Source organism: Vidua chalybeata, chromosome 4 (assembly GCF_026979565.1).
Source record: "Vidua chalybeata isolate OUT-0048 chromosome 4, bVidCha1 merged haplotype, whole genome shotgun sequence".
NCBI lineage: Eukaryota > Metazoa > Chordata > Aves > Passeriformes > Viduidae > Vidua > Vidua chalybeata.
In genome coordinates, this window is record NC_071533.1 from 4,034,992 (window position 1) to 4,047,253 (window position 12,262).

The 12,262-nt window shown below is 37.8% G+C and overlaps 1 protein-coding gene across 1 annotated transcript in view; it reads right to left on the bottom strand.

Moving 5' to 3' along the window:
- Positions 1 to 522: 522 nt before the first annotated feature.
- Positions 523 to 12,262, bottom strand: part of MGAT4D (MGAT4 family member D) — a 33,422-nt gene continuing 21,682 nt past the window's right edge. Inside the window, exons 8-15 of the mRNA XM_053940724.1 lie at positions 9,372 to 9,483; positions 8,687 to 8,817; positions 5,056 to 5,163; positions 4,463 to 4,656; positions 2,723 to 2,801; positions 2,537 to 2,615; positions 1,660 to 1,772; positions 523 to 1,107 (exon numbers count right to left, since the gene is read on the bottom strand). Of these exons, the coding sequence (XP_053796699.1) occupies positions 1,081 to 1,107; positions 1,660 to 1,772; positions 2,537 to 2,615; positions 2,723 to 2,801; positions 4,463 to 4,656; positions 5,056 to 5,163; positions 8,687 to 8,817; positions 9,372 to 9,483 (843 nt within the window). The 3' untranslated portion in view covers positions 523 to 1,080. The remainder of the gene's footprint in view (positions 1,108 to 1,659; positions 1,773 to 2,536; positions 2,616 to 2,722; positions 2,802 to 4,462; positions 4,657 to 5,055; positions 5,164 to 8,686; positions 8,818 to 9,371; positions 9,484 to 12,262) is intronic.

The following is a 12,262-nucleotide window of genomic DNA, read 5'->3' on the forward strand; positions in this document are numbered from 1 at the left end:
AAAAACCCTGCGGCGTTAGGAATACAACGCTGCATGAACATAACCCATTCAACACAAATCCACATATTGCAGGTTATTTCCTGCTGTCAGGATGCAATGCCTGTGCAGGGGAATGAGGGTGCAGTCGTGCTTCATGTGCTAAGGAAGCGACTCCAGAATTCTGACCATTAACAGGTAGATGTCCAAGGTAGATGGTCATTTCCCAAAAACTTTTCAAATGAGACTACTGTGGTTTACTCTTTATTTTCAAATGTATGTTGAATTTGAACTTGTGACAAGGATTGAAGAATCAGTACACACTGATTATCTAATAACAGGATCCAAAATTTTATTTAAATAGATTTTCTTTTTACAAAAATATAGCTACACATAATACCCTTATTTCCTGTAATTAATTCAATGCACAATTCACTGAGAAGTTATACAATCTTCAAAAAAAAAACCTGTTTAAATTTCAAGTTATTCAAATGATAATTTGTAGACAATTTTAATTTAAAAAAATTTAACATAACTTATGCTACATTAAGGCTGAAACACATTGATATTAAGTTTGAGATCAATTTTCATAACATTAAGTTGTTCCTGTGAACTACTTTAAATACTTGCAATTAATATTGACAACTTTTCCTTCAGTTCTAATTTCCCTACAAAATTGACTAGTGTTTTTAATGGAGTTGAATGCCGTGTCCTTAATATTTTTTAAAAATGTCTGTATTTTTATTTCTGGTGAAACTTCTTATACCTTTATGCTTTAGTCCCTGAGGCAGGTTGTTAACACCTTATCAACTGTTTATAATAATATCTATTTAATGTTGCCAAACTAAGGTGATATTTTTATATATGACATATTACTCAAGAACATTTTACAGAAATTACTAGCATTCTTTTCATATACCTTGTCATAAAAAGGCCTAAGATTTATCTCAACTATTTCCTAATAGAGGGTATTAAAAACTAAATGGGTATGGAATTGATATTTTGACCCAATCATTTGTTTGTTTGTTTGGCTTTTTTGTTGCCTACAAGTCAGCCTTGTATTCAAGAAATACATAACAAGTGACACATCAAAAATGTATTTTTTCAGTTTTCAGATGTCTTGATAAGTACCTAGAAAAAAACAGAATATATATTATTTTCTAAAATCTGCAGGAGTTTTGCCTACAGCGTTAGTTTTTTCCCTTCTTCCAGCTATGGCTAGGGTTTAAGGCTGTAGTAATTCTCTTCAGTGACTTCTGCTGAGAATTTCTATTTATAGACTTACTGACATTTAAACACTTGGGAAAAACTTGGAAGAATTAAAAAAAATCACAGGCTCATCTGAAAATGCTGATGTAATATAATTAATATCCAAGATGGTGACTGAAAAGAGCTTTGTTTGTCAGAACCCAAGCCCTAGCAACTACAGTTACAGCACTGCAAAACTGGAGGATCATCCCATACGAGCATTTCCAGCACTTTCAATGAAGTACGTTTAATTTCTCTCCTGAAAAAATAATTAACATAATTCCTCACTTGTGCTTTTCCACACAAAATTCTATTCAAAATGAAATAAGATGAATGATTACCAATAGTATCCAACTGGAAGAAGCAAAATTCATTTAATAATGAATAATAAAAGACAATAATGAATAATAAAAATGCTTTTATTGACATGCTTACCTCACTCAGTATTGCCCAGACTGGAGAATCAGAAGTGACTGATAAACGAATAGCCTCTATTCTTCCTATTGACTGACTGATGCTGCCTTCTGCAGTGCCATTTTCAAAAGCCCCTTAAGAAACCCACAAGACCCATACAAAGATTTATTAGAATGAAATACACTTCCAAGCAAACTTTGTGAAAAAGCTCTAAATTACAAACTAGAAATTAAATCCAGGAATACATTAGGGGAAAAAAAAATGTTTTGGAAAAGACTTGTGGGTCAAAATAAGGACAAGGAGAGATCAATCAGTCATGGGCAAGCCAGACTTGATTTGGGAAAAAAAAAATTCGTATCAGAGTAAGGTATTGAGAAATAAAACCAAATCAAATAAAAATAAACCCAAATAAAACCAGAGCTTTTCTGCCCTCTTTTTAAAATATGTTATCCCACCATGCACTACTCCTGTCACTGATGGATGCAGCCTTGGGCAGTTGTAGGTCTGTCCTGGAGCTGGCTGCCACTGGCTCCACTGGACAAAAGGAAAGCTCCTGGCAGCTTTTCACTGTGGTTTCCCCCCAGTCCTCTGGCCCAGCTACCAAAACTTTGCCATGCAGAGCCTTTACAGGGGCTGTAATCAGTTCTCCTTCTAATTAGATGTCTTGGCTTTTGCCACTAGTCATATTTAAATCAAAATAGGGGAGTCATTGGTCAAGCACCATACACTACAACATGCAGTAATGCAAAGGTTTCTTTTCCTTACTAGTTCACCTCAGAATGTTGACTTTATCAAAGAGTTAGTGAAATCCTTAAGAGCAGAAACATTTTGTATGTATGTACATTTTATATGTATATGTATACAATTTCTAATTTTGAAGTGACAATAAATAATTTACCTATTTTTAAATATCCGTCTTTGGTTGCTGGGTAGTTGAATTTACTTCCCTTATCAACCAATTCTTTTCTTAGCGTTTCCTATGAAAAATAAAACAGTAACATTTCAAGAAGTATTTTTTAGGGTATGATATTTTATGCTGAATATCATTCTGAAAATGAAATGTGGTTCCAAATGAGGGACTTACATCAGCTGGCAACACTTCCACAGTAGTGTTGAACAGTTTATCACCAGGGTGCTCCATGTTTCCACTTCTGAACAAGTACCTGATGATAAAGGTGTATTATTTCCAGGTATTTTATATTTAGGAGAGTTCTAGGGAAGTAATTCTTTCCAGTTTTGAAGCAAAGTTTCAGATACCTTTTCTTTATGTAGTTTGGGCTATAGAGAACTGAAATAGGCCTTGAAATTATAAAACAAACCATGATACAGTATTTTTATTTTAAACAGAACAAATACTTAAACCATCTTTCTCTGGGACCACAAAGGCAAGTGTTCCCCCTTTTCAGTTCCAAATAAATTACCTTCCCATGTTCAAATGGCTAAGGAAGATCTGCCTGCTGATCTGTTCCTATAATTGTAAGGCTGAAGTTGAATGGGCTTTTGGAAGGTGAGTGGCAGCAAAAAATTCTGTTTCTACTATGTCACATGCTACATGGCAGGAGAATTCCCCTTTTTTATCAATACTGGTCAACTCAGGTGCTTCTAAACAATTTCCTTTATAGCTATTAAGCAAGAGCATTGACCAAACAACAATCCAAGCAAAAACATCTAAGAATAAAAATCCCTGTTTGGTTTTAAATTTCTGGCATTAAGAGTTCTTAGGGTTTTAGATCCAAAAAGAACTAAGAGAATTTAAATTATCAAACTCTCTCCTCTGATATCAAATCGTCAAGGCTTAAACCCACCAAATATTATAGGATTTACCATACATTTTCACAGGCTAGCAATGTAATGGGGCTGGGACTGATGCCTTAAGCTTTAGCTTTCCTATTTTCCAGGTTCTGTACTGCATTAGTGTATAACTGAATTGCATATAAAGTGTTCTCCTCACAGTTCAGTCAGATAAAACAATCCTTTTCCAGCCCAAGAACCAAGCACACCTTTGCAGTTTCAGGCCCAAAAAGTGCAAACAACAGCAAATTGAGGAGAGCAATCTGGGAGGATGGGACTTCATAACATGAAGCTGTAATTGGACAATTAACCCCAATATGAAAATGGACCAAAACTTATAAAAGTGTGAAAACTTGTAACATGGTGTCCATCTTGAGTGTTGCCTCAGCCAGGCTCTTGTACTGCCCAAGGTGTATCCTTTGAAGGCCTTTTAATAAATACCTACTTTTTTCCTTTAACACTGTCTAGCATCTGTCCAGGGAGCCTCTCAAGGCATCAGGACCAGCCATTAGGCAATACCATAGGTAAGTTAGCTTCATCCAATGCAGCTTTCAATAACAGGAACATGCAAACCCACAGCCTAGCCAAGTTTCATAAAGCATGAACCAGTTAATTAATGCAGAACAGAACACCAGTGTTTATTGCAACAACTGTCATTCACTGCAGCTCACTAGGTGGGGATACAGACTTGACATCGTGCAAACAGCCTGTTGGCAACCACGTGAATAAAGCTGTCACTGACACCACTGATGAAATTCATCAGTTAAAAACAAATTCCTTTGAGAATTGTCAAGTAAAATATTTACCTGAAGAAATAAAAGGTTAAAAAAAAAAAAATTAAGAAGCTCTCTAACTACCAATGAAGACATGTATTTCAGGAACGGAGTTCAAGGAGAGCAGATAAATAGCAAATCATGGGGTTTTTTGTCAGTAACAAAGTTTATGCAAACAGTTGAGTGCCAATAACCACAAACAAAGCATTTCCAAACTGGATATATGTAGGCTTCCCTGTTCCATATCATGTAATACTTACTTTTCTACTTCTAGTGGATTTAAAAATGTGAACTTGATGTAGTCACCTGCCACTGGAGCTAAAGCCCAAAAACAATCTTGTCCTTTATAAACTTTTTCCAAGGTGTATTGCTGGTATATTCTTAGGCTTGTGTCCACTTTTGCAGGTGGATTATTATGTGCTTTATGTAGCAGATTTTTTCCGAAATCTTTATCCTGTTGATATAAAGAAATGTAATTTCACTCATACAATGGGAAAAAAAGTGCATTGATATCCGTAATTACTACAGGAAACTATTCCAGAAAATAATCATCTCAGTGTCAAAAACTATACAATCTAATTTTAATAGATACAGAATATTAATTTCAGTGTAAAGATGAGAGATTCAAAGGTGTCTGTGCAGGAGCAGTACTCAGCATGCAGCTTAGATGCCAGACAAAATTCTCTACCAAATCTGTAGAACAACATTGGAAATAACAATAGATTTTGTAGAACAAAATTGGATATGAAAATGCCATATAACGCCAAAGATGTGGTCCTTGAAATTAATTTGAGAAATAAGTCAGAACACAAGCATATAATGTAAAAATATGGCATTAATTTCTTATTCTTACTTTCAAATTCTGTATCTTCCCAGCCAATGATGAATAAATTCCCATATGCTGAAAGAGAGATGGCTTAGCACGGATACGTAACTTTGACTTTTCCTTTTCACAGTGTGTCTGGAAAGAAAGTAAGAGGGAGTGAAGGATAATTTAACCAAGGAGAGACAAACTATGTTACATAAGACAATTTCATTATGTAGTTAAAGGTATGGGTCCAGACTTTTTTATCCTTATTTAAATGAGTAATTCTTAAATTAACAGTCACCCTCTGTCACATACACTGTTTCTAGACCAAAACTCATAAACTCATCCTATTATTTAGATTTGAAGGCTCAACCACCAGTAATTCAGGGATTTCTGCACAGTATGTGATGAATCTCTCTCAGGGTGACAAAAATGGACTCAAATCTGAAACTGATTTATTTCTTAGCTTTTTCTGGCAAACTATTTCAACTCCTAGCCTGGCTGTATCATTCTGATTAAACTATTTTGACCAAAACTGACCTTCTGAAGATGGATTCTGGTTACATTTCAATCTTCATAATTTTCCCTCTTTCTGTTGTGTTTGGGAGGCTTTAATGTATTATAAGTCATGGATCTTTTATCACATAATTACATAAGCCTTTAAATACTGTTTCAACCACAATTTTCTGGTTTACTACACCTGGGACATGACATATATCAAGGAATTAAATAACTGTAATTGGTACTAATTTTGGAGTTTCTTCATCTTTGAATGATAGCAAACTACTTCTTTAAATGTATTTTTTTCTCTGGCTATATAGAGCATTGTAGTTTGATACAATGACACAAACATGCTACAGTAATTAATATGACAATGAAGCATAAGGCAAGGAACAAAGCAAAGAGCCAAAATGAGACTCCCTGCTGCCACAGAATTATTATGAGCATTTGGAAGATCATTTAACTTTTCTGTATGCCAGGTCTCAGACCTTAAAATTTGAGAGGATAATGTGCTTACCTTTTCCACCAAGTGCTTTCAGTTCTATAAAAGAAAAATGTTATATTAACTATATCAATGCCTTCTAAAGCCAGAAGTGATTAAGTCTTCACTCATCTGCCTTAAAACCATCAAAACTAATGAGGGATTTATAGTTTCCAGTGGAGTGCTAATTAAAAGTTCAAAATGCCCTGGAAAGCTGTTAAAAAGCTAAGGTTTTTTGTGGTTTTTTTTGGGTTTTTTTTTTTTTTTTTTTTTGTCGACAGCAGATATTCATCAAAACAACGTAAAACCACAATACATTGTGTGCAAATTGATTTACTGGCAACTGTTTCTCTGAAAGCCACACTAGACTTCACTAAAGAAGAAATAACGTTAAGAAAATGAATTTGTGACCTTTCTACTGACAGGGTTTGCAATTCTTCCCCTGCAATAATGCAGGCTCTAGAATGTCTGGTTTTATGCTATAGCAGCGCTACCAAAAGAGCCCATCATAACAGATAAAAAGACTTTTTCCCTTTTTCCTACAAGCTCCCTTTGGATACTGGAAGGTGCTGTATGGTCTCCCCTGAAGCCTTCTCTTCTTCAAGCTGAAGAACTCTGATTCTTTCAGCCTGTCTCCAGCCCTCTGACCATTTCTGTGGCCTCTCTACCTGCTCCAACAGGTCCATGGGTTTTTTTTTTTGTACTGGGGACCCCAGCACAGAATGATGGTTCATAGGAGGACAGCATGACAAAGTTTCTGAACCATGCAGAGATATGATAGCTCTGATCATCACAAACTATCTTTTCTTTGTGAGCAGATGTAGCTGAACCTTGATATGTTTATAGTCAGTCCAGGCTGAAAATTAGGACAAGGTTGAGAGATGGGCCCATGGGAATATCACGAGGTTTAACAAGACCAAGTGCAAGGTGCTGCACCTGAGTCGGAGCAACCTCCAGGAGATCAGCAGATGGAGAGCAGCCCTGCCCAGAAGGACTTGGGGGGTGCTGGTGGAGGTGAGGCTGGACATGACCCAGCAAAGTGCACTCAGCTCAGAGAGCCAGACGTGTCCTGGGCCCATCCAGAGCACCGTGAGCAGCAGGGGAGGGAGGGGATTCTGTCCCTCTGCTCTGCTCTGGTGAGAGCCCACCTGCAGTGCTGCATCCAGCTCTGGGCTCCCAGCACAGGAAGGGCATGGACCTGTCCTGTTGAATCCAGAGGAGTCCACCAAGGTGATCAGAGGGCCAGAGCACCCCTCCTATGAGGAAAGGCTGAAAGCATTGAGATTGTTCAGCTTGCAAAAAAGAAGGCTTTGGAGCCTTCCAGTACCTGAAGGGATCCTGCAAGGAACACAGAGAGAGGCTTTTTACAAGAGCCTGGAGTGACAGGACAGGAAGGAATGAATCCCAGCTAAAAGAGACTAGGTTTGGATTAGCTATTAGGAAGAAGTTCTTTCCTGTGGGGATGGTGAGACTGTCCAGGGATGCCCCATGTCTGGAGATGTTCAAGGCCAGGCTGGATGGGGCTCTGAGCAATCTGGTCTAGTGGAAGGTGTCCCTGCCCATGGCAGGGGGTTGGAACAAAATGATCTTTAAGGTATTTTCCAACCCAAACAATTCTATGATTCGTCATAAACACATGCCAAACATCCATCACCACAGGATGGCACATAGAGACCACAAACAAGAACTCTGCTGACCCTCCTGGGTAGCACAGTGTGTGATCACTTTGTGACACTCTTGGTTGGAAAGGAGAAAGTGTGAGCAGCTGTCAGCTTGCCTTCTCTGGTGTCTATAGGAAAGTCCACTGCTTTAACCTGTCAAACAGAGAAGGTACCACAGTCGGGATCCCCAGCCTTCTCCCAGTCTCCTTTTTCTGCATTCTCATGAATAGTCCCAGCAGGTCATGCCACTGGTCATTCCCACCCAAGGGCCATGTGAGACTGATTTATCTCAGTAGGTTTTTGCTACCCACAGCTATTGAAATTGCAAATGCAGAAGTGAAACTTGGGGACACCACTCTGTTTTGGCTTGGTCAGAGCAGACTTCTACGAGCTGCCTGCCTGCCTTTTGGGAACACAGCTTCATTTTAGGGTAGCAATCAGGTCTCAGAAGATGGATAAGCCATAAATAAAATATTTCATCTATTGGATGGAAGTTGGCGCATGTTAGATCTGGAATAGGTGATGTCAACATAACAGCATCTGGTTTTTAATCTGTTTTCACAGGCAGGCAAGAACTGAAATTAGTTTCTTGAGGCTCACTCTAACTTCTGTGAGCTGGCCTAACCCACAGAGCAGGATTTAAAAGATTGCTCCTATCTATATGAAACAGGTCTGGAGACTCTGCAGTGCATTACTAAGTCTAAAACCAGGGACCTTCTGCTATCCCCAGATGTCACTTAGAACTTGAAGTTTGCTTGTTCTGTTCCCCTTAATCTCCTGCTCTGCACAACTCCTGTTTGTTTCTTCTTGCTTCTTTATCAACACCAAAGTAACACGTGCAAATCCTGGAGCAGGAACTGGCTGCACCAGTTAAAACTCCTGAACCCTAAAACCCAAGGAGCAGAAACTCTGGTCAGTCCAAAGTAAGTCCACTTTGAGAGATTTATATTCCAAAATTCATTTTTGAAAATTAATTTTGTCACTGAGAGTGTTTGAATGTTATTTATCTTCATAAATTCACAGTTATACTTACTGCATCCTTTTCTGGATTGCACACTTTAACCCAGAGCAGGTGGTCTATAAGCCAGTCTATAGGCTTATCCTTATAGAACATGAGAAAAAAATCCACTATGAGTGGTAAGTCTTCTGATTTAAACAATTTTCCTGAAAGCAAGACAAGAAGTTATATTTTTATTGCTATGCAAGAATCGCCAGCTTTATGTTTAAATGCGATTTATTTAAATAAACGCTTAAGTATCACACCAGCCTTGCACACATGAATGTAATTATGATATTTAATGAAAAACCTCACATAGAATTTGGCTTTGAAGAGCTGCTGATCATCCAGCCCTATGATATGGGATGCATATTCTCCTCCACAAAAAAAAGGAAGTTTTGGGGGTTTTTTAATAGGTCGTTCAAATTCTGTTCTTGAAAAGAGAACTACATATTACAGGGGCACATAGTTCCCTGGGGTGGAATAATTTCCTCCTTATGGGAACTCCATTATAGATTCTATGCTGAAGAGACTCTGTATTAAAAAGACAGTTTTTAAAGGAACAAAAAGTGAACTACTTTCAGTGGGATGTTTCCTGAAGAACCAAGGAAGTTTTGATGTGCAAATCCTTCCCATGCTTTGAGATATGATCCTGACTGAGACTTTTTTTGATTTACACAGCTCCAAATCCACTTGATCCTGCTGAGGTCTTAATACTTACCAATAAATCCAAGTTGTGAGAACTCGAGAACCATCCAATCTTGGGACTGTTGAGCAGCAAAGCTTTTTATACTTTCAATAAAATCGGGTTTGGCTATAATATCATCTTCCAGCTGGGGGAGAAAATGCGACAGAAAAAGAGAAGGCAAGCAGTGATTTTATTGTTTGCAGAGGGGGTGGTGACATTGCCACAAGCAGGTGAAAACTGTGCTGTGTTTAACTGCTGTACCACATGTACTGAAGCCGTGCCAAACCACAGTGGATTGGTATTTAGTTTCTACATATATCTCTGGTTTAGTATCAGTCATTAAGTAATTATCTACAGGAGTGATCATAACACATGGGTGCTTCTCCCTTTTTTGATGAAGGAGGACTCCCTGCCTTAAAGAGTTCTCACTTAGAAGAAAAAGATTTAGCAAAAAGACAAGAGGTTAAGGAAGACAACAATAAGAAGTTTGTTCTTAGGTTATATAAGCATTGATAAGCAAGAGGAGCAAACTGTCTAAGAGGAAAAGTGTCTTAAAAACTCCAGCAGCCTGGGCAGATTTTGTCCTTAGAACAAGGTGACTGAGAAGGACTGTGGATGATTACTGAGATGCCTGTAGAAACCAAGGGGATACTGGAAAGGCAAGGGTGTGCTCTGTGAACCACACTGAAGGACAGGGATACATAGAGCTTCCAGCAGAGCCAGCTAAAGGGTACTTGGAAGAGGAGACTGACATCGATCAAGGAAATGGGAAAGGCATTGGCTTCATTTCTGCCTGGCTTTAAGACAAGAACTGGGCATCTGAAAAGCCAGAAGCTATTCCCATGACTAAAGGTGAATCCAGACAAGGAGGCTGGAGGTAATGACATAAAGGAAAAAAATGTATTCCAGAAATAATTAAGGAGCGAGTAATTCATGGTTTGAATTCAATATGGGTGTGAAAACACAGGAAGAGGAGGCTAAGACTTCAGGAAAATATTGCTGGGGTGTAGTGTAATCATACAGTAATTTATTCTAACTGCTGTACTTCACTGGCCCTGCTGAATGTCTGGTTGTGCTGGAACTGGCTTCAGAAAGCTAAACAGCTAGAAAATTAATCCTTTGAGGAAAAAAACAAACAACCAACATGATTTCCTGCTGGTTTTGTGTCTTCAACTGATGCAGCGGAGTCATCATCAAGAGCTTGAGAGATCAGGTCCACAGGTTTTAGCTGAATTTCTCCATCACTACATGTGTAGGGCTGGCTGACAAGAAATGTGTTGGCAACAGTGAACCCAGGAGTAAGCAGAATGAAGTTAGAAAAATTAGATTAAGAGATTTGTTTTCACCCTGTCAGCTTTTGCTGATGGTAAGATAAAAAATAGAGATAGAAATAAACTGATCAAGATGAATGCTTCTTAACAGATTCTGAGATCTGGGGATTGAGTTGAGTTGGCAGTTAGACAGAAGAGAACAAGGGAAAAAAAAAAAAACTCCCAAACATCAATTTACAAGAAATCCGGCATAAAATTAAATGAGCTTAAAGCATTAGCCAGGAGCAAGCTGTAAAGGGAGAAGAGCAAAGAATCAAAGAACATTTTAGAGAATCCTTAAAGAGAAATTGAGGGGGACCAAAAAAGGATGAAAAGCAGACTGGAGTATCTCAAAAACCTAGGGAGGCCACCATATTGAGAAACACCATAGAAAAGTATGCAAAACCAGTGAAGATTAAAAGCACAGAGGCTGTGATGCAAAGTGACTGTGAATGTGGTTATGAACAAAAAGTAATTTTGAAGTCTGAGAGGTCTTTCCTGAAGCTGACAGTGACTATTAGAGGATGTAGTTTGATATTCTATATAGCACAAGCCATTATTTATTTAACCCTGTAATTTATGTTCAACTAAAGCACCTCTTGGAGAGCCTCCCTCATTGCTTAGAGATTCCAGTATCAGTTTTTTTCAGTATGTTATACAACATTTTATTATCCTGAATATTTATTGCTTTGTACCCAAATTCTAATTTGATTTTTTTTTTTCTGCCTGCAGCTTACAGCTACTTGTTTTTTCATATGCTCTTATCTACCAAAGGAGGTTGTGCAGCTGCACACAGCAGGATCAGGGAATTTAAGATATGAACTGCCTAGTCCACTTGCCCCATTTGCCATGGAAAGGCCAACAAAACACATAATCACAGCTAATTTCCCTTCACTCATCAGTGCTTTTGAATGAAAAAATATACATCCACTACAGCAAGACTACGAAAATTTCCTACATGATAGCTAACAAATGGGTATCCATTCATTTTTTTAATGCAGGTTGTCTGTCTAAGAGAACTAAAAATGGAGTAGTAACAAAAAGGTGGAAGTATACAATGAAAGTTTAGGTATCAGACAGGAAGGTTCTTCCTTTCTGAATTTTCTTAGAGTATTTTTACATTCTGTCTCACTGACAATGAATTGTGAGAACTGTGGAGCTCCTTCTAGGAGCTCTACCAAATAGCAGGCCTAACCTAGAGTCTAGTGAGGGGAAGAGGAAAAAAAAAAATGTCCATATAAAGAGTCCTAATGAACTCACTGAGATATTGCTCAGGCTTTAAATCCATTAGAGAAGTGCTGCTGGCAATGTATATTACTAGTGTGTGTAAACATATATATATATAATATATAAATACACAAAGCTTTCCCAGCCTCCATATGAGGTAATAAAAAAAATCATAGCAGTAGTTGAGGAAACTGCTACGAGTTAGAACTTGATAAGAGATTTTATCTGAAGAAGCTAAGATTTATTTAATGGTTTATTTTTGTTTCATCTCAGTGCTGATAGAAAACACTTAAAAACTGCAGTATCTGTGTTTATTTCAGATTTGAAATATTTGATTCCTTCAGTGAACTAAGTCTACATAGACAGAAATAATAAATGCATGTCCTC